This window comes from Pygocentrus nattereri, chromosome 4, assembly GCF_015220715.1.
Source record: "Pygocentrus nattereri isolate fPygNat1 chromosome 4, fPygNat1.pri, whole genome shotgun sequence".
NCBI lineage: Eukaryota > Metazoa > Chordata > Actinopteri > Characiformes > Serrasalmidae > Pygocentrus > Pygocentrus nattereri.
Genome location: NC_051214.1, coordinates 43,501,459 through 43,523,958, shown reverse-complemented (window position 1 = coordinate 43,523,958; position 22,500 = coordinate 43,501,459). Strand labels below are relative to the sequence as shown.

At 40.4% G+C, this 22,500-nt stretch overlaps 1 protein-coding gene across 2 annotated transcripts in view; it reads right to left on the bottom strand.

Moving 5' to 3' along the window:
- nkain2 (sodium/potassium transporting ATPase interacting 2) overlaps window positions 1–22,500 on the bottom strand; it is a 267,619-nt gene that overhangs the window by 71,767 nt on the left and 173,352 nt on the right. For both annotated transcript variants that reach the window (XM_017683579.2, XM_017683577.2), the window contains exon 4: window positions 1,907–2,107. In XM_017683579.2, the coding sequence (XP_017539068.1) occupies window positions 1,907–2,107 (201 nt within the window). The remainder of the gene's footprint in view (window positions 1–1,906; window positions 2,108–22,500) is intronic.

Sequence of the window (22,500 nt, the reverse complement as noted above, 5' to 3'; positions counted from 1 at the left end):
AGTTGGACCTCATGGCAGTGAGACGACACGTTAAGTCACCAAAGACATCAGTCATCATTCATCATGTACGTTTCAGCCTAGAAGGGTTTATAATTTAGTAAGGCTGTTGACTGCAGAGGGTCTAAAGGCAGGTATCATGAGTAATGAAAGAGATCAAAAACTGGGAGGTAATGAACACACTGAGCTCCTATTGATAAACACACTTCACGAAGTCTCAGCCGTGGAGACCAGCACACCAGCAGCATCTCGCTTCCCTTCTGACTGCTAGCATATCAGCTTCAATTCGCGTACTGTCATCGGCATATCAAACCTTTGTCCTTTACAGTGTGTGAATGTATTTTGACATCTGGGACAATAGAAACAGCCTAAAATTGCTTCTAAAAATAAAGAAATAGGGAAAAAATCTTACAATGATACATTAACAATAGTATGGAAAAATCGAAGAAGTAAACACCTTCTATATACCACATGTATCAGGCTCCAGTCCTCACGGGCCAAAACACTGCAGACTTTACTACGCTGCATCATTAAACACACCTGAATCAGCTCATCAGCTAATCAGCAAGGCCTTCATGAATTGAATTCAGAGTGTAAATGTTCATTTCTGAAGCATTTTGGCCCAGAAGGTCCCCAGTTTGGCATTCCTGCTGTATGCACAACACATTTCAGCACATTTAAATGCACAATTAGTTTATATACTGAATTTAACATATTGGGAAAAATATGCTCTCACATTTCATATTTGTTATATTTTACATTGTTTTTTCTTGTAATAACTTAGCAAATTAACAGCGATTGTGCAGTAAATTTGCCATATTTAGGTGTGCTGTCTGTAGAGGATATATTACCTTGTTTTTTATTTATAAAATCCATAAAACATGTCATCTGTTGGGGTGACAAACTTGCATTTGTATTTTTTTATATTAGATGACGTTGATGACAAATGATCTCTCAAACCAATCAAAATCAGAATTACTGCAGATTTTTGTCAGTAGTTCTTTTACAGCCCTGCCCCCACACTAACCAGAGGCTTTGATTTGCCTCAACCACAAACCAGTAGTATGTGCTTTAATAATAATAATAATAATAATAATAATAATAATAATAATATATAATGATAATTTAGTTTGTTGACTTAAATTTCGAGTATATACTTTTTTCACATTTCAAAGCCACCTAGCACTTTAGCAAATTCTAACATTGTTTGGATGGTTGGGCAAATTCCTACAGGGTGTTTGTCACGAACACATACCGCCATAGCTATTGTAGCCACTTCTAGTCTGATCTCTCACAGATTTAACTTCAAAACCCTGCAAAGACATAAAAGCAGGACAATCAAAAGCTCAAATTACTATGAAATGACCACACCGTGCCCATTAGGCAGTATTTTCTAGTTCACCCTATTTGAAATACTGTTTTTTTTGTTCAAATCTAAGTAGTGGTTCATGATCAAGTCACAAATCTTTATGATTACTGAGATATCACGCAAAATCATAACCTCACATCATCCCGATCTCACTATGATGTGTAAAGAAATGATCAAATGATTCTTCCTGAATCTTCTTGAAGAGTAAACACACGATTCAGCTGTTGGTTAAAGTGTGCCTCTATCACTTCATTAGAAAAACAGTTGTAAGTAAAGCAAGAAAAGGAATTCCATCCAGGAGGCCTCAGTGAAGTATGAACAAACGCTTTCATTCGCAAGCAGCTGAAAGCATGAACAACTGATTTAAATAGCCCATTTTTATGCTACCACTCCATGCAGCTGTTCTGACATGCTCCAAAACGAAACAAAATACACACTTCAGCGATGCAGCACCCCACACTCGCATTCGGTATCAAAACCCATTTAACACCTGTGTATAGGTGAAAGAGTACAAGCAGTAGGCGGATGAGGGTCACTCACAGCCAGGATGATTTGCAGGGAGCTGTGGGCCACCTCCACATACTGGTACTCCAGCACGCAGCCCGCAATACTGATGTAGCGGTGGTCTTCTGGGGCCCAGGAAGGAGGAGGGGTCACGGGGGTCACCCTGCAGCCTGGGCCATTCTCCATCCACCAGGAGCGATGCATGGAGATGTTGAACGTCATTATCAAGTCCGTGTCCTGGAGGTTAGAAAATCGGCTGTGAGAAACACTTCACACAACACTACAGTGCAGTCAAGAGGAGCACTGAGAATTCACTCAACACCATCACACACAGCAGTGGCTTCACAAACACATACATGTTTGGCTTTTTTTAGTGTCTTAGCATTAGTTTTATTGTCTCGTATGAAAGCAAGTCATTTTCCAGCCATTTCAGTTATGCATTCCAGCTTAGGCAGAGTGTTAACACTAATTCTGAAAGATTGAAGGATGTAGGTCAAATGAAGTGCACTCTGGAAGATTTTAATCAAGCTAAAATCAACACGCTTCACCAACAATCACAGTCAGAATTTGCCACTCACTGGGAATCTCCATATATTTTGCCCTTAGACTAGTCAAACTAAATCAGCACGTCTTTAATTCACGACATACTTGAGGTCACGATTAACTATTCCTTACCATATGGTAAATATTCAGACCAGGGCAGTACTTTGTACTCACTTTAGAAGACATTTCTGAGGATATTAGATTATCTTGTCTTTTATCTCCTCAGAAATGTCTCCTGAAAAATGTGCTTACTAGCCATTTTGTCTGGAAATTAAATAAGTGAAGGGTAGTCTATGACCTTTTAGACATTGGGTTTCCAGAACTCCAATTTTGGAAACTTGTATTCTAAAAATGATTTTGTGAGTTCAAACCACATGGTGTTGGTAGTATGAGGGAAGACTGAGGGAGGCAGGAGTCTTGGAAGTTGTGGGCAGCTTCTGCCTGTAGCTAGAAGGCCAGACACCCCCTCATAGCTGTAGAAGGACTGATGTAGGACTGAGGAACAGGGAGGAGATGGGGTGGCGGTGGGGATTGCAAACCCCTTGTCATGGGAACAAAAGGTGAAGACGTGAATTTATAGGTCGTTACATTGGAAGAAGGAGGGGTTTCAGGCATGCACACCCATGTATAGACTCCATAAAGCAAAACAAGACCTTACAGACCTCCAAAACTATCCCTGTCAAATAAACAGTACTCAAAGCTGTCATCTTTTGAAGATCTCAACATCACTGAACCTGTTTCAGGTTATTTGGATTGCCAGAAGTAGAAAATGTAACCAATGTCTAAGACTGAACTTTGGAGGTGTGAAAAAATATTCCTGAAGATTTCTTTGAAAAACTGAAAAGAGTGGAGGGTGCAGTAAAGGTAAAGGCAGGACACTCTTTTGGTTTCTGTGTAATTGTTTTGGCGAATGCATTTCCTCTTTTTTATCCTGACTGGTATTTAATAGACATTATCGCTGGAAATTAAATGAATCTAGAGTAGTCTTTAAATTTTACACAGTACTGTACATTCAACTTTTTCATTTTAGAAAGAGAGAATGTAGCATTTGCAAACTTCTATTCCAATTGGTCATAAATCAATTTAAAAGCTTTGCTTAATATCATGCAGCCCAATTATTCACAGTTTCATTTGGGTCTCTCAGTAGACTTTTCATTTTGAGCAGTACAAGAGATCCACAATAAGCAAAAGCGAGGCAACTCATATTTAGCTTTCTCATGGCATTAATTCTACAAACAAGTGGTAGAATTCCCATTTCTCTGGTCTCAATATTGCGCTTTTGTGTGCCAGTCTCATCTTTAATGATCCAAAGTGCTGGCTTGGGAAGTGTTAGTGATACCCCGGTTTCATAAACAGTAGATAACTCACCAGGGCTGTCTGAGCAGTGCTGGACCACTTGAGTGTCCTTACATAGCAGTCTTTCCCTTAACATGAAAACATGAGTAGGCGGAGCTGCCCAGTATCTCAACAACCCGCCCACTAATCCTAGCGACAATTTCTCTTTCCTCAGCAAACAAAAAGGCCTACTGTGACTTCAGTAGCCAGAGACTGCTATTGGCTAAAAGGGCAGGAGCATTCATGCACATCAGGTGCAATTTTAAGCAATTTTCAGCTACTGTTAGCTTTAGCAATCATATGTTTATATGGCAATAGCATGTGAATTAGATGGATTAGGTCGGTAAAAAATTATGCAAACAAGAAATCAGAACACATTTATTGAGACACATCATGGGTCTTATGTAAACAGCACAGTTCTAAATTCTGATTCAGTTCTGGAAGTCAGTGATGAGTGATGTTTGTTTATTTGGTGTTTGTTAACACCTTTAGAGGGCGGCGGTGAGCGACGTTTGTTTATTCATTATCACTTTCTTATTTATTATTTGTAATTACTACAAATATTTATATCAGTTAATGATCATCTAAAATTATATCCTCATTACATTCTACTCCCACAATCCACAAGTGGTGAGCGACGTTTGTTTATTTGGTGTTTGTTAATAACACCTTTAGAGGGCGGCGGTGAGCGACGTTTGTTTATTTGGTGTTTGGTAATAACACCTTTAGAGGGCAGCGGTGAGCGATGTTTGTTTATTTGGTGTTTGTTAATAACACCTTTAGAAGGCGGCGGTGAGCGACGTTTGTTTATTTGGTGTTTGTTAATAACACCTTTAGAGGGCGGCGGTGAGTGACGTTTGTTTATTTGGTGTTTGTTAATAACACCTTTAGAGGGCGGCGGTGAGCAACGTTTGTTTATTTGGTGTTTGTTAATAACACCTTTAGAGGGCGGCGGTGAGCGATGTTTGTTTATTTGGTGTTTGTTAATAACACCTTTAGAGGGCGGCGGTGAGCGACGTTTGTTTATTTGGTGTTTGTTAATAACACCTTTAGAGGGCGGCGGTGAGCGACGTTTGTTTATTTGGTGTTTGTTAATAACACCTTTAGAGGGCGGCGGTGAGCGACGTTTGTTTATTTGATGTTTGTTAATAACACCTTTAGAGGGCGGCGGTGAGCGATGTTTGTTTATTTGGTGTTTGTTAATAACACCTTTAGAGGGCGGCGGTGAGAGATGTTTGTTTATTTGGTGTTTGTTAATAACACCTTTAGAGGGCGGCGGTGAGAGATGTTTGTTTATTTGGTGTTTGTTAATAACACCTTTAGAGGGCGGCGGTGAGCGACGTTTGTTTATTTGGTGTTTGTTAATAACACCTTTAGAGGGCGGCGGTGAGCGACGTTTGTTTATTTGGTGTTTGTTAATAACACCTTTAGAGGGCGGCGTTGAGCGACGTTTGTTTATTTGGTGTTTGGTAATAACACCTTTAGAGGGCGGCGGTGAGCGACGTTTGTTTATTTGGTGTTTGGTAATAACACCTTTAGAGGGCGGCGGTGAGCGACGTTTGTTTATTTGGTGTTTGGTAATAACACCTTTAGAGGGCGGCGGTGAGCGACGTTTGTTTATTTGGTGTTTGGTAATAACACCTTTAGAGGGCGGCGGTGAGCGACGTTTGTTTATTTGGTGTTTGTTAATAACACCTTTAGAGGGCGGCGTTGAGCGACGTTTGTTTATTTGGTGTTTGTTAATAACACCTTTAGAGGGCGGCGGTGAGCGACGTTTGTTTATTTGGTGTTTGTTAATAACACCTTTAGAGGGCGGCGGTGAGCGACGTTTGTTTATTTGGTGTTTGTTAATAACACCTTTAGAGGGCGGCGGTGAGCGACGTTTGTTTATTTGGTGTTTGTTAATAACACCTTTAGAGGGCGGCGGTGAGCGACGTTTGTTTATTCATTATCACTTTCTTATTTATTATTTGTAATTACTACAAATATTTATATCAGTTAATGATCATCTAAAATTATATCCTCATTACATTCTACTCCCACAATCCACAAGTGGTGAGCGACGTTTGTTTATTTGGTGTTTGTTAATAACACCTTTAGAGGGCGGCGGTGAGCGACGTTTGTTTATTTGGTGTTTGGTAATAACACCTTTAGAGGGCGGCGGTGAGTGACGTTTGTTTATTTGGTGTTTGTTAATAACACCTTTAGAGGGCGGTGGTGAGCGACGTTTGTTTATTTGGTGTTTGTTAATAACACCTTAGAGGGCAGCGGTGAGCGACGTTTGTTTATTTGGTGTTTGTTAATAACACCTTTAGAGGGCGGCGGTGAGTGACGTTTGTTTATTTGGTGTTTGTTAATAACACCTTTAGAGGGCGGCGGTGAGTGACGTTTGTTTATTTGGTGTTTGTTAACAACACCTTTAGAGGGCGGCGGTGAGCGACGTTTGTTTATTTGGTGTTTGTTAATAACACCTTTAGAGGGCGGCGGTGAGCGACGTTTGTTTATTTGGTGTTTGTTAATAACACCTTTAGAGGGCGGCGGTGAGCGACGTTTGTTTATTTGGTGTTTGTTAATAACACCTTTAGAGGGCGGCGGTGAGCGACGTTTGTTTATTTGGTGTTTGTTAATAACACCTTTAGAGGGCAGCGGTGAGTGACGTTTGTTTATTTGGTGTTTGTTAATAACACCTTTAGAGGGCGGCGGTGAGTGACGTTTGTTTATTTGGTGTTTGTTAATAACGCCTTTAGAGGGCGGCAGTGAGCGACGTTTGTTTATTTGGTGTTTGTTAATAACACCTTTAGAGGGCGGCGGTGAGCGACGTTTGTTTATTTGGTGTTTGTTAATAACGCCTTTAGAGGGCGGCGGTGAGCGACGATTGTTTATTTGGTGTTTGTTAATAACGCCTTTAGAGGGCGGCAGTGAGCGACGTTTGTTTATTTGGTGTTTGTTAATAACACCTTTAGAGGGCGGCGGTGAGCGATGTTTGTTTATTTGGTGTTTGTTAATAACACCTTTAGAGGGCGGCGGTGAGCGACGTTTGTTTATTTGGTGTTTGGTAATAACACCTTTAGAGGGCGGCGGTGAGCGACGTTTGTTTATTTGGTGTTTGTTAATAACACCTTTAGAGGGCGGCGGTGAGTGACGTTTGTTTATTTGGTGTTTGTTAATAACACCTTTAGAGGGCGGCGGTGAGTGACGTTTGTTTATTTGGTGTTTGTTAATAACGCCTTTAGAGGGCGGCAGTGAGCGACGTTTGTTTATTTGGTGTTTGTTAATAACACCTTTAGAGGGCGGCGGTGAGCGACGTTTGTTTATTTGGTGTTTGTTAATAACACCTTTAGAGGGGGCGGCGGTGAGTGACGTTTGTTTATTTGGTGTTTGTTAATAACACCTTTAGAGGGCGGCGGTGAGCGACGTTTGTTTATTCATTATCACTTTCTTATTTATTATTTGTAATTACTACAAATATTTATATCAGTTAATGATCATCTAAAATGATATCCTCATTACATTCTACTCCCACAATCCACAATATCAACATCCAAAGCATCCACTAATAAGTGTAGGGAGTAAATAAATACACAGGTTCACTCAAAAGGGGAAATGAACAGTAGTTCACAAACCCATCAGTCCCCAGAAATGTGCACCATCTCTAAAAATAACAAAATAAATAAACAAAAGAAAGCTAAACAAAAGCTTCAGCCTGGCCCTCAGTCCTACACATGCATGGATGAATAAATTTGATGCTGGTGCAAAGGGACTCGGCTCGATAAACTTGCTCTAAAGAGCAGTGGGCTGGCATTTCGACTCGCAGGACCCATTTCAACTGTATGCCTTTAAGCTTTCTATTCATGCAACAAGCTGGGTGCTCCTTTGGACATTTTAGGTGGAATAAGAGCAGACTGAAACGGTTTGCTAAGGAAACGCTTCCCATCAACACTGTGTCACTGAATTTCCATGAAAACAAAAGCTGCTCTTTATTGCTTGTCAGATGTTTTTCTCCACCGTCTTTTGAGGAAAAGTGAGTCATCTGAGGGGACTGTGTCAGCACCATTATTATGCCTTTCTTAAAGTCCATGCAGAGATCAATCACCCGCCTGCCTCTGGAAAGTGCGCCACTGTTTGCCCAGCGAGTGTGGGCGTCCAGATAAAGTGCTTTTAATTCATGCTCAAAACACATATCAATGGCAGATGGTTTGTTGAATTCTTGCTCAAGCCAGGCCTGTGGCACTAATCTCAATATGCCAGTGACATCAACGCTCCACTGCCACCGAGCTGCTCCCCCAGCGTACATAACTGGCCATTTGATGCTTTTAAATTACGGTAAAAATGCTGACGATGCATCATTGCAGTAATCACCATGTTGGGAAAGAGAAGTGAGAGAACTCAAGAAATAATGTGGATTTAAACAGCTTGCTAAATAATATTCCGTAGGGTTGCACAAATCCCATTACCAGCACTGGCACCGGAATACCACACAGTGATGATGTGCATGAGAGTCGGTATTCAAGCTCTGTAGATTATCCAATACTTAAGGATCAGGTATCAGTGTGTGGCATGTGTATGTGTTATATTTCCTTTTTTGCTGCTTTTCAGATTTTGACATAAGAAACAGCTCAATTGTCAGTGGTTCCATTGACTTACATTACAAGTATGTTTTTTCCTTCTACTGTAAAATTGTCAGATACAATGTATTCTTCTGACTGCGTCATGGTACCCACATGTTATATACCAGTCCAGATCAATATCATCTCTATAATGATCTATCTCCATTTTGACCTGGAGCACTACGTAAAGACATCATTCAGCCTTAAAACTGAAGAAGCTTTACTCATTTGGACTAATTATTTTGTGATCGAAATGGGTTTACCAAGTGTCGAGGTGTGAAATATATGAATAAAAGAATAGACAAATGGTCTAGTCGTTGCTATACTTCCCAAAATTGCTGCAGTAACTTCAGCACACTATATCAAATCTGCGTCCAAGGTGACAAGGAAGGTTTCTGGCATGGAAGGTAAGGCCTTTCTAAGTGCTATTGGTCAGTTTCACATAAAACATGGACTGACACATGAATCCACCAATTACAGGCGAGAGGCAAATGACGGACACATAAATCCACCAGTTACACACAGTGCGAGGCTCAACTTGTCTTCATCGGCTCATAACTCCGGTTATGAGTCATGAACGATCTCGCAATAAGATGGAATAGAAAAGGCGACTCTACTGATTCACAAACTGTTTGAATCGTATTTCTGTGCTGTCTTATCATGAAGTCATTAATAGAAACTCTGAGAAACGTGTTTTTTCTCTATGATGGAGAACCTCTTGTATATCATTCTTTAAAGAACATTTTAAACTAGTTCTATACGGCACCAAATTCCACTCATTTTATAAGTCAAGTAACCCTTTTGTACTATATAGAGCCCTTCTTGCCAAGCATACAGTATGTAACTATGTAATAATTATGTACTTACATTTGAGTAGTATCTCAATATAACTAGAGTAATAACTGCAGACACTGAAAGGTTAAAAAAAATCACACACAATAAAACTTGCCATCAAAACAATTACAGAGTTTTGAATAACAGCAAATATTTATTAAATAAAGATTAGCTCAGCTAAAATTGGATGGTCATCATGAGGTTTATAAACATATTACCACAGGGCTCTCCGAGAGTTCTATATGGTTCCATGTTATATGGTTCTCTATAGCACTTAAAAAGGTTTCACTACTTTTTATGAGTCAAATAATCATTTTTTAAAGATATTCTTAGTGTATTTTGTATAATTATGTAACTACTTTTGAATAATATATTAAAATTACTACACAGTAAAAACGATATACTTCAGGATGAAAATATAATCAATATTGTAACTATAACAGAGTTTAAAATAGTAGCAAATAATGATTAGCTTCATTCCAGCTGGACAGTCATCATGCAGTTTATAAATATAAATATAAATAAATAAATAAACACACACACACACACACACACACACACACACACACATACACAATATATATATATATCTATCCATCCATCCATCCATCCATTTTCAAGCCGCTACTCCGTCAGGGTCGCGGGGGGATGCTGGAGCCTATCCCAGCAGTCTTCGGGTGGAAGGCAGGACACACCCTGGGACAGGTCGCCAGTCCATCGCAGTATATATATATATATATATATATATATATCTGAAGACCTGACAAGTGAAAGCAAAAATAAAAAACACAGACACAACATAGTCTGTACGCCCACTTTTATGCCTAACAAGTGGCAAGCAGAAAAAAACTGAGAAGTGTATGGCAGAGCCGTCTCATTCCTACCCAGATGGAGACAGACAAGAGCTAAATAAAGAGAGCATTCCGCCTCAGTCTTCTGCACTGCTGCCCACTGCCTTTTCTAGCAGGTGGAATGAACGTCAGCCGAGTGAATAAATGCAATCCATCAGAAATCAAATGGCAGTGAGCTGCTCGACGCAGCAGCGTTTCTGTGTGAAGCACAGCAGGACCCTTCTACTGTGGCTTGGCAGGCCAGAGCTGGTGTAAGGGTGGTACAGGACATGCGTGGTCAGTGAGTGGCTGGTGATTTGTTGTAGTGCTTTCACTGACGCACAGAGATGGAGAGAGACCACAATCCTACAGAAAGTCTGTCTGACATCGACAATCATGCTCCTGACTAATGGGGGCGCTGAGGGTGATGAACTGTCCACGGTTAATCTGTACAGTTAAACAAATGCTGCAGAAGTTCATCTAACATCAACACTTCAGCTCCGTGAATTCCAACAGTGTGAATCTGCTAATTTAAACAACAGGACATAACTGATAAGGAAATAATAGACATGCACACCAGTCCGTTTTTATTAGTATATTATACTAATATATTGATTGCTGATATCGTAGAAGGATCATTTCTGTGGTGAGACCCTTTATACTGGTAATCTGTCTATACCAGGGCAGCACATATGGATGTTTGATATGGCTCACCAGTTAATTACCCTGAACTCACCTCCTCACATAATGAGAGAACAGACAACTTTCTACTGTATATGACTCATGAAATTCTTATTTTCATTTTAAAATTGTATTTTGCAGTAGTTTAGTAACACAACACACTCTCAGAAAAAAAAGTTACAAAATTGTCACTCGGCAGTGCCCCTCTTATCACAAGAGTGTGTTTAGTCAGGGAACTGTTCTATATTCCATTAAAATGGTATTTTCTAAGTTGTATTGATTCCACACACCCCATCTTGCCTCTAGGCTTTTAATTTTATTCTTTTGTTTTAAAACATTAGATTATGAAAAGGTACCAATATGCACTTTTCACCTGGAAAAACTTATTTAACATCCACAATTGGACCTTAAAACCACTGTTATGCCTTTGAGGGAACATTTACATTGTTTATACATTAATGAATATAAAATGTACCTGCACAGCACCTTTATTTCTAACAGTGTACCATGTAATGTTAAACAATCCTTGTTAAAATTATGAATAAATCTTCTTTTCTTCTTTCTTTGTGCATTTATTTTGGCCTCTTGCCCCCCAAGATCAAATAAATGGGCACCACTGCTCTAGTCTACTGTTTAGTTAAGATTGCAGTTAATATTTTTGCTTATCAACAGACAGTTACTCAGATTACACGTCAATTCACTGAACTTGGGAATCCGCTTTCTTTTTCCTAGTTGTAAGTGGGAAATTAGAAGTTACAAACTACCAAATCAAGCAGTAATACCTTAGTTAGTGTTTTGATGGTGATAGAGGGCGTTGTTTAACACAAAGGTCCTAAATATCACATAGATGTTCAATTAGGTTGTTTCGTACTCATCATACCGTTCACAAATGCAGCAGCAGTGTCAGGTTCAGATAATGAGCCTCTGGTTATAGGAAATAGGAAATGAAAGGCTCGGATGAGGGGCCGGAGTGGGACTCGTTTTCAGACTGGGAGGAACAAGATGCAGACCAGCCCAACCCAAACTCTACAGATGAACTTAATAGATACAATTTCAAAATGCGCTAATGTCCTGCAGTGTCATTACATCAGGTTATGGGCTCTTCCTAACAGCAGTGCACTCACTCTACATATTCCAACACGTCTTGGGATTCGGTTGGGATAGTGTAGTGGGTAACACCTCTGCCTTCTACACTGTAGACTGGGGTTCAATCCCCACCTGGGCAAATACCCTACACTATACCAATAAGAGTCCTTGGGCAAGACTCCTAACACCGCCTTGGCCTACCTGTGTAAAATGATCAAATTGTAAGTCCCTCTGGATAAGAGCGTCAGCCAAATGCCATAAATGTAAATGTCTTTGATGATACAAAAACAACATTAATCAACCAGAAAGCTGGATTCACAGGAACACTGCAGCACCTTCGCTATAAAATATCTGTCCACTTAGGACAGGCACAGCTTCTACCCAGAGAATGTGATGAAACTAAGTTCGCACCGTTGAGAAGTACAAAGACGAGTTTTCTGAATTCTGAATTTGAATCACTAATCTCGAGGCTAAGGTAAGCTTCTTGTCTGAATTCGCATTAGACCTTAAATAATGCAGCAACTGCACACTAGTGCTCATCCAGGCATGTGAACGGAACTACTAAATCATTTAGGGCGGAATGGGAAATGAGAATAAGTAGCTAACTTTAGCTTCATCTACACAGTCCACTGTATGAGTTGTCCTCATCTTGGCGCTGCTGGTTTAACACCTAAATGACTACAGATATACACTTTGATGTAACATTTATAGTTAGGCATCTTGAATGGTTTGGCCAGCTTGAGGTTTGGTTTACAAATATGCTAATTATCACAGTAGCTATTACAGATGAAATGGCCAGCTAACTGAAAGTTTTAGTAAATTACAAGTCACTTTCCTTTGGTTGGATTAGCTATTGTGCTAGTGAGCATATGTGCTATATAAACTACAGACTAACCGGTTAAATTGCTTCAGTTTTGAAGGGTTTTTCTATGATAAAATGCTTAAAATGCTTAAATAAAACTGACTGGCTTGTATTAGGGTTTACTTCTGTACAATGTCTGCAATGGAGGGGACACTGTCATCCTAGAAGAGACCACTCCATTGAGGACAAAAATGCTTACATAATTACATACAAACAGGACAGCAAAACAACAGTAGCCCAACTGGACTTCTAAGGGTTAAACAAAAGGAATGATAGTGTTGCCTTCTACCATGTGCCTTTAATCTGCTAATTAGAAATACAGTGAACAATACCAGGCACTGTTCTCTTGTTCTTCACTCTTCAAAAAGCAACAAAGCACAAAATCATAACTCATGTAAAGTCTTTGTTGCTTCCAACAAAAACTCGAGTGCTGCTTCAATAGGCTGCCTGAAAGAGAGGACTTGCTCTTATGACTGCCATTTGAGAGACTAGCTGAGGTTTGAAATAATAACAGCAATAAAGACGATGTCTGAGTACGTATGATACTATGAGAACACCTGTAATACTTATGCAGAGCCTGAGGGTTGTTTACATAACACTTGAACCTTGAAGGAACCAATCTTCAAATAAAAAACAAGCTCTGCTTCAAACCTCTAGAAGAGGAGTCGGCAATGTGGGTTTGCTTACACATGCAGTTTGTTCGCACTTACAAAGTCCGGTGGTGATGTCGGGTTAATTCCCCATCATCGGGAACGGGGGAGTTTTTCTCAAAAAAGCAATCGGAGGGCATTTGAAGAGGATCAAGATGGAGGGAAACGAAGCCATGGGATGGTTGTCAATCATCTATATCCATCAGTAAATGAGTTTCTGCAAGCCAGCGACTGCTGGATTTCCCTTAGGCCAGCACTTTGAAATCTGGCCTGAGCTCAACCAAGGCTGAGTGAAATGGAAGATTAAGACGACTAAGAGGAAAAAGAAAAAAAAAAACTTCCTGTAGACAAACTTTCTTAAGTGGTGGCAAAAGTAGAGAACAACATCAATCAGCTTGAAATCTGAACAGAAAACAAAGCTGACAGTGTTCTGACGTCATCGCTAACAGAACAAAGCCAAACAATAAAAAAAGTGGGACGCAAGTCTTAGGGGGGCGGTTAATGCAAGGCTCTAATCTGACCGCAGTCACATGAATAAATATAAAAAATGAAATGTCTGCAACTTCCTTTAGTCTTGCACTGGAGCAGTCTGACTAATTTTAATGCTGAAATATCTGTAAGAGTTCATGAACAGAGTTCATATCCAGTTTACTGCAGGAAAAAAAAAAGATTTTGGTCGAAAACGATGTAGAGTGTTGGCTTACCTTTCTTAGGTGACAGCACTGGCACAAAAATACAGCCATACAGCAGCCGAGCTAATGAAGCTAACATGTATCAAGTTATAGGGGCAGTTGTGGGCTGGAGGTTAGGGATCTGGCCCTGTGACCGGAAGGTTGCCGGTTCGATCCCCAGGGCCGACAGTCCATGACTGAGGTGTCCTTGAGCAAGACACCTAACCCCCAACTGCTCCCCGGGCGCCGTGGATAGGGCTGCCCACCGCTCTGGGCAAGTGTGCTCACTGCCCCCTAGTGTGTGTGTTCACTAGTGTGTGTATGTGGTGTTTCACTTCACGGATGGTTTAAATGCAGAGGTGGAATTTCCCCGTTTGTGGGATCAAAAAAGTATCACTTAATCACTTATATGCTGATGAGCCACTCTTTAGCGGGCAAAGTGCCAACGTTATTTGTCTAAAAAATACATATTTTCACGTTTCTGGATGTAGCTAGAATAGTTAGCCTAATCAGTAAATTAGCCTAGTAGCCTAGTAGTCAGCTAGAGTAGATGGTGAAAAAGTTGTGGAAGAGCACTGGCCTCCCTAGCTGCCTTCTCAGTAACATCCTTAACAACTCATCCTTGGCAAGGCACTTATGTTCAGGAGCAGCATACTGACTCGCAAGCACCAGCAAAGTTGTTGAGTTTTACTAAATTGCTAGCCTGTATATTTTCAAGCTTCCCGTCATGAAACCTAATAGACTTACAGTATTCAAAACGTTCTGTAAAGCTGTTTTATGTCAAAAAGTGTGATATAAATCAATTCTGAGTTGACCTGAACACTGGAAAAAGCTGTTCTAACACAAATTTACCACTAAACAGTCTTAAACATTGGAGTTGTATATTGTGTATTGTATAAACGCTAATTCACCACCCTTTAATTGGCATGCAGACCGCTACCATAGCAACGCAGACAACGATCTCACCTAGCTAGTTACTACTGAAAAAGCAAAAGAGAAATTTTGAAGATGGACAATAATGTGGAGACGAGAGGACATATTTGCATTTATGATCACTCCAGCTGGTTTCCTGATTAGACTTATTCTGCAATGGAAAACTATCAAACACTAAAAAGTAGTGAAGCTGAAGTGAACTTCTTTTTAGAATTTCCACCTTAAAATGTACGGCAGTTACAATAATTTTCATTCATACGTACATTTAAGGCGATTTCAATCCAAACAAGCTGGCAAATGAGAGGCTGACTTCAGTAAACTTCATAAAAAGCCGAACGTTTAGAGACATTTTACAAGAAACTATTCTACTTTGGCGGAGATGCGAGAAATATATGCAACTATAGCAGAGCTAAAGCTTACACCAGGGTAAGTACTTTTCATTCATATTATGCTTTTAGTCTATAGTAGTAAATCAGCACATACTGAGACATATTTACAGCCCAGATGGTAAAATTGACATAAAATATTTTAACTCCCAATGTGGTTAGATTTTTGTTGAAGGGACAAAATGGCTCTTCATATCATTTGTGTTGCCGACTCCTATCTTAGCTAACAAGTAATGGAAGCTTATACTGCCACAATCAACTTGCTGAGTAGTTCAATATAATCAATAATATATCTCCATTATGCTTATGTGGTTTCTGACATTCTGTGACCCAGTGTTATCTATTAACATTGACTAAAGTATAGAAGGTGGTTTGGCTCTTCCTAACTTTATGCAATACTATTGAGCAGCTAATGTGCAGAAGGTAGTACTTTGGCATCAATCTCCACAGTTAAATTGGTGTAGTTGGTCCTATTTGTAAAAATCGTTTGTTTACTTCTGCTACTATGGATATATATATATTTTTTTTTTCTTTCTTCTTTTCTCAAATATTGCTTTTAATTCTGGTTATGATGTAAAATGTGTAACATATATAAATGACTGTAATAATGTATTCGTAGACCCACAAATAAAAAATAATGCAAAAAAAAAAAAAAACATTGACTAAAGTATGTAGCCTATCTTAACCAGTAAAAACATCTGTCTTGAATCCTGAATTTTGTACATCCTTTTGTCCATTTCTATAGATAACAGTATTTCGTAGCTACCTTCCTGGGTAAGAACTGCACTTCCATGTACTTGAGAGCAGATACCTGAGTATCAGAGACAGATGCAGTCGCTGAAGGAGGCCTGTAGAAAAATGTCTTTACAGCTTAATGTCACAAGGATGAATGTCAAGTGGAGATGTGGAGATGTATCTAAGCTTCAGTATTATGCGAGCTATGGCTCGATTAGGAAAGAGCACTAAACTCTGCAGACCCATGAAGCCATCTCCACTCACCCACAGGTAATGAGCTGGCATGTCTGTCAGATAGAGGTTTTTCCTGCAGTTAAACATACTCAGAGGAGCAGATTCTGAACCCCTTTAAAAACCACTTTAAACGATATCACAGAATACACCACTGACAGCAAAGATACTGTAAACAAGACAGCGTTTCCCTAAGGCTCTATCCAAACGTGGAGCACAGGCTTAGGCTCCAAATTCAGGATTCCGTTTGTGCGTCCTTAGTTAACACTAGTTAAAGTGGAATTGCACCAAATATTTCAAAATCTCTGCATAAGTCAGCGGATGAGATGTAAACGAAGTTACTCAGACAGGTTTGATGTGAAATGCTCTATCGTAGAGAAACTTTGAACAGGTCATAGTGGTGGTGATAGGGACAAGTGGTCTTATTCATTTAATTTAATACCTAAAACCACCAGTAAACCTAAATGTGTCTTCTGGCCTGTATATGCAATGATGGAAAAATAACGCTAAACCTAAATAAAACTTTTTTACTAGGTACTATTTTGCCACAACACCCTGCATGTATCTCTTCCCCATGAAAGGCTTTAAGAAAATATTAGGCCAAAACATCATAAAGCAATGGCATCAGGCAGTGTACCCATAACCTCTTCATGTAATAACTTTTTATGGAGCTTTCTAGAGGTAATAAATGTCTCCTGTCCTATCAACACCACTGGGAGCAATTGTGACTCAATGGTGACAAAATTTCTCTAGAATGGAGCATTTCACATCCAACCACTCTGAATGACTTTGTTCACATTTTAAACATTCAATTATGCAGAAACTGCTGTAATAACGTATTGATGCGCAGCTTCATTTCATCAGAAAATGTGGGTGGGGTTAAATGTTAAAGCATATAAGTGGTGTTAATTATCACAGCAGACAGGAAATGGTTACATAACCTTCTCCAAACAGAAGCCCAGCCACGCCTTTTCTCTATGCTAGCATAGTGTTAGCCATGCCCAAGTGTGCCTAAATAAATAAATAAATAAATAAATAAATAAAAACATACATAAATAAATGATTAAGAAAAAGTCAAAATAAATGCCTGAAGGTTTTTATCTGTCATCTGTAGCGTAGCATTATTTGGTGGATCATTCTCAGCACTGCAGGGACACTGACAAGGTGGTGGGGTGTTAGTGTATGGTGTGCTGGGTGGAGCGGATCAGACACAGCAGTGCTGCTGGAGTCTTTTAAACACTGTGTCCACTCACTGTCCACTCTATTAGACACTCCTATTTTATTGGTCCACCTTGTAGATTAAGCCAGAGACGATAGCTCATCTGTTGCTGCACAGTTAATGTTGGTCATCCTTCATCGGTGGTCTCAGGACTCTGCCCACATGCTGGATATTTTTGGTTGGTGGACTGTTCTCAGTCCAGCAGTGACACTGAGGTGTCTGATCCACTCAGACCAGCGCATCACACACTACCACACCACCACCTGCAGTGTCACTACAGAGCTGAGAATGATACACCACCCAAATAACATCTGCTCTGTGGGGGTCCTGACCATTGAAGATCAGGGTAAAAGGGGGCTAACAAAGTATGCAGAGAAACAGATGGGCTACGGTCTGTAACTGTGGAACTATAAAGTGCTCCTATATGGTAAGTGGTATGTTGTATATTGTATCGATGCTCGTAGGCTCATATAAAAAACCTATATAGACAAAGCTGTTCTAGAAATGTTTTAAAACAACATTAAATATTTCATTATTTTTATTTTGCACTTTGCACAGCTGTAAATGGTGCTGTACGTGTTGCACACCTCATTTCATCATTGGAATATCCAGCAACTTTATCGAACATCGTGTTCATGTCTATATAGTGCAGCCCTAGTGCTTGTACTAGTCTCTCTTATGCTACCATAACATGCGTATGGCATATGCTAGCACAATGAGAGCTGTGTGTGCTGAGCTGAGTAACAGCACACATTACAGTTCTACCTCTAACAGTTCCTCGTTCCAGATCAAATCTGAGAACATATCCAGCTGGACAGTCTTGCTTGGCACACGGAGCTCACTGTGCTCTCCGCTGCCGTCTCAGTTGTTGTCACAGCAATTACTTGAAGAACGGGCAGGCAGAGGCAGCCTGCGCACCACACAGCCTCTAATTGCCTGTCTACAGAGAGACGTTTGCTCTCATCAGACTGACACACCACAAGGTCAGCAATAAATATCCCACCATGGAGATGCAGGAGCACCAGTGGCATGGGCCCAGACACAGCATCTACCTTAATGAAAGAAAGTATCCGTTTTTTCAGACAGTGTGGAGTTGAGCGCTTTCCAGAGACACAAGTCAGGAAGAGAGAACTACTCTGAGCTTGTACTTTCTTTTACTCTGAGCTCCTCTCAAGAGAAATGTTATAGAACACCAGGAATCTACTGAAGTCTAAAGCAGCCTCGCACTGAGCCCTGAAGAACCTCCGAAGGCTGCTGGATGTCATGTAGATGGTGACCTTTAGAGCTACATTCATCCAGGCAGACATTGTGCAGTGTACTCTTTCTTTTTTTTCATTTTTAACATTTTTTAAAATATTTTTTCCACTTTTACAATTTCTATGAATTACAACTAGGACGGAAAAAGAGAGAAGGGTGGTAAAATCAAGTACATTCAAGTGAATTAGAGCATCATCTTCACATATTACTTCAAGCTTACCGCATACAAATCTACTTACTCACTTGTACTAACTGACCTGGTGTGATAAATTAAGGCCTGTTTGTCCCAATATTTTGTAAGTCTGGGCCTGTTACTATATAATCAATTGATCGCCATTATTTGAGCTGAACACAACTGTTTTCCAAGGTTGGCAGTCTTTACACTCATATGTTCACGCTGCAGCAATCATAACCTGATTTTGGGTTCATTTTTATCAGTTGGGTTGAGGCAAATGCATGCGAATTTCAGAAAGCTTATTATAGGTCTGTCTGATTTGATTGGCTGCCCTGTTTTAGGTCTCATTCAAGTAGTGAGTTTGGGCTAAAACACTCCTTATAACTTCACTGGTATTGGGAGGAGCTAAACTTCAGCAGGTTAATAGGTGAATATATGTAAATGTGTTGCTTGTTTGAGAGACAATGAATTCAAAATAGGCTATTTTTGCAGCTCACCTTCCATGTATGGACTGTATGGACTGTACGGACTGGGGCTGAATGCTATGTTTTGAAAAATGTACATGTTACACATTCTGTGCTCAACTCTGTTCATTTGTTCTGGATATCTACAGTGACTTGTTTCTAGCAGTATCTGAGATCAGGACCGTTTTTTTCTCTAACCTATTGGTAACTAGCAAAGCTACTTTCTCTAGATAGACAAAGCACTTCTTGTAAGTCGCTCTGGATAAGAGTGTCTGCTAAATGCTGTAAATGTAATTGTAAATATTACCCCAAAGCACTGTCACCTCACAACCCAAAGGGTCCGGGTTCGATTCCCTGGTTAGGCATTTCTGGCTTTCTGTGTGGCGTATGCATGTTCTCCCCGTATCTGTGTGGGTTTCTTCCCACAGTCAGGCGACATGCAGTCAGGCCAGTTGGAGATGCTAAATTGCCCATAGGTGTGAACGTTTATGTCTGTGTGTCAGCCCTGGGATGGTTGGCTAGGATATTCTCGGCTAGGATAGGCACCCACGACCCAGTAGGAGCTGCTTAAATAATTTGTATATGCATATTATTTAGGCCTTTTAAACACAGGAACAAGGGCAGCTTTTAAAGCCTACATGCAAGCAGTGGACTCAAGTGTGGGTTCTGCTGGATTCATTTTGTTTTAGACACAGCACGTGTTGCCATACTGTCACTCTAACAGCCGCAACTAACTTTCGCTGTGCAAAACCAGAGCGTGAATGTCATGCTCCACACTTAACAAAGCCTAAAAGATGAGATGTGGGTGACACCCGATGAGAGCACTGGCCAGGGCGTAATGCACAGCCCCTTGTAAACAAGGCCACATCATCCATATCCATTGTGTTCATTTCCAGCTGCTGCGCAGGAGACAATCCTTTGCCAGTCGAGGAGTTTTGTCTGTTCATGAGAGCATGAAATTAGCTCATTTAGCAGAACTGAATTAATTTGGTGCGATTAAAATAATAGCAGACACAAGGCGTGGGGCTCTGAAAGGAAGCGCGTGCTAATCAGCGGGCTTCTATCTCCAGCCCCTTTTTAATGCGCTCGCAGGGGCTTGTTTTGTGTGCATGCGGGATGTGTCTGTCACAAACCAAGATGTGACATTTCAAAAACTGTCTATTAACAGATGGAGGATTGTTTATATTTATGAATATTGCAGCAGTAGCGCTGCATATTTAGCAGTGCGGGGAGAGTGTGTCTGCGCGTCGCACTGAAATGTCACTTAAAGAGCGTGTGGCGCTCGCAAGAATAGCATCTGCGCGCTGAAAATGGTGAGTGGGCGCGGGAGCTCCGTTTATCAATTAAATGGAAAATTCCTCACAGTCAAAATGGGCGGGTTCAAGTAGGAGGCATGAGAAGATTCTGTCTGCCACAGTAAAAAAAAAAAAAGCAAACGGTTTCACAGTGTGAAGAGTGCAGGTGCATGAAAAGGGAGTTTAACGAGCATCAAGCCACAATGTGCTCATCAAACATGTGGATTCAAATGAGAGCCATCAGAGCAGGACTTACTGCGCTGAAGTCACATGAGGAAGACAGTGGAGACAGAGGTGAGGCGAGAGAGAGAGAGAGACACAGGGGAGGGAAAAGACAGTGAGGGAGAGAGAAAAAAGTGAGAATACAGAGAACGAGAGGAGACAGTAAAAGTGGAAAAAAGTGAGTAAACGAGAGACAGGGAGAAAGAGAGTGAAAGAAAGAAGAAAAAAGTGAGTAAATGAGAGCAGGAGGTAGAAAGGAAAGAGTGACAGAGTGAAAGAGAGAGGAAGAGTGAGTGAATGACAGAGAGTAAAAGAAAACAGTGAAAGAGAGAAAGAGTGAGTAAATGAGAGAGAGGATCAAAGAAAATATTTAAAGAGAGAAGAAACAGAGAGAAAGTGCAAGTAAATGAAAGGAAAGAGTGGAAGAGAAGAAATAGTGAGTCAATGAGAGGGTGAAAGGGAAGAATGAATGACAGAAGAGTGAGGAAGAGTGAGCAAATGAGAGGGGGAGAAAGGAATGAGTGAAAGAGAGAAGAAAGAGTGAGAAACTGTCAGCAAACGAGAGGGTGAAAAAAAACTGAAAGAGAGAGAAAGAATGAGTACATGAGAGAGAGAGGCAGAAATGAAAGAGTGAAAAAGGTGAAAAGGGGTGAAAAGGGCAAAATGTGAGAGAGAGGAAAGGAAAGGTTGGGAAAGAACAAAGAGAAGAGGGAGAAAGTGAGAGTGAGCAAACGAGAGAGAGGGGAAAATGAAAGAGTGAAAAGCAGAGTGAGGGAAATACTGAGAGTGAGTGAGTGAGTGAGTGAGTGAGTGAGTGAGTGCATCAGAGAAAGAAAAAAGGGATAAAATAAGAGAGGGAAAGGGCAAACAAAGTGAGAATGAGAAAGAGGGGATGCTTGTGTGTGTGTGTATATATATATATATATATATATATATATATATATATATATATAAGTGTGAGCGTGGGTGAGTGAGAGCAAGAGAAAGAAAGAGTGAGAAAATAAGACACATGAAGAAGTAAGAAAAGAAAGGAAGACGTGTGAGTTAAGTGAGAATGTGATTAACTTATAAAAAAAAAAAAAACAATTATTTTTTATTTTCCACAAATCTTTCAGTCCTAGGACTGAGTGAGTGAGAGAGAGAGAGAGAGAGAGAGAGAGAGAGAGAGAGTGAGAGAGAGAGAGATTCAGATAGGCCTCAGATAGGCCTCACTTAGCAGCAGCAGTGGTGCTGTATTGATCTCCTCAGCAGGCTGGATATTAGAGGTAATTCAGTTTTCAGTCTGAAGGTGTGGATATTCTGAAGCCACCCTATTTGTTACCCCGGCTGAGGAAATAACTGATAGTGGCCATCTGGCTTTGGGGGCTCCTGCTGGACAGGAGCATAATGAGGTGGACCCTCCAGGCAGTACTGAGCAATCCACCTGCCCCCCATCAGCTAAAGCCAGGGACCTTTAACCCTTAGAAGTAGTAGTGGCCTCCAGCTAACATTTCATTATTTCTCTGTGAAATTCAGGGGAAATCCATACCACCTGTGGGTTTGTAAGCAGAATTATTTTGCTGACTTGAATTGAATGTAAAGTTACTGCTGGGTGTACATTCTTGTTTCATGAAA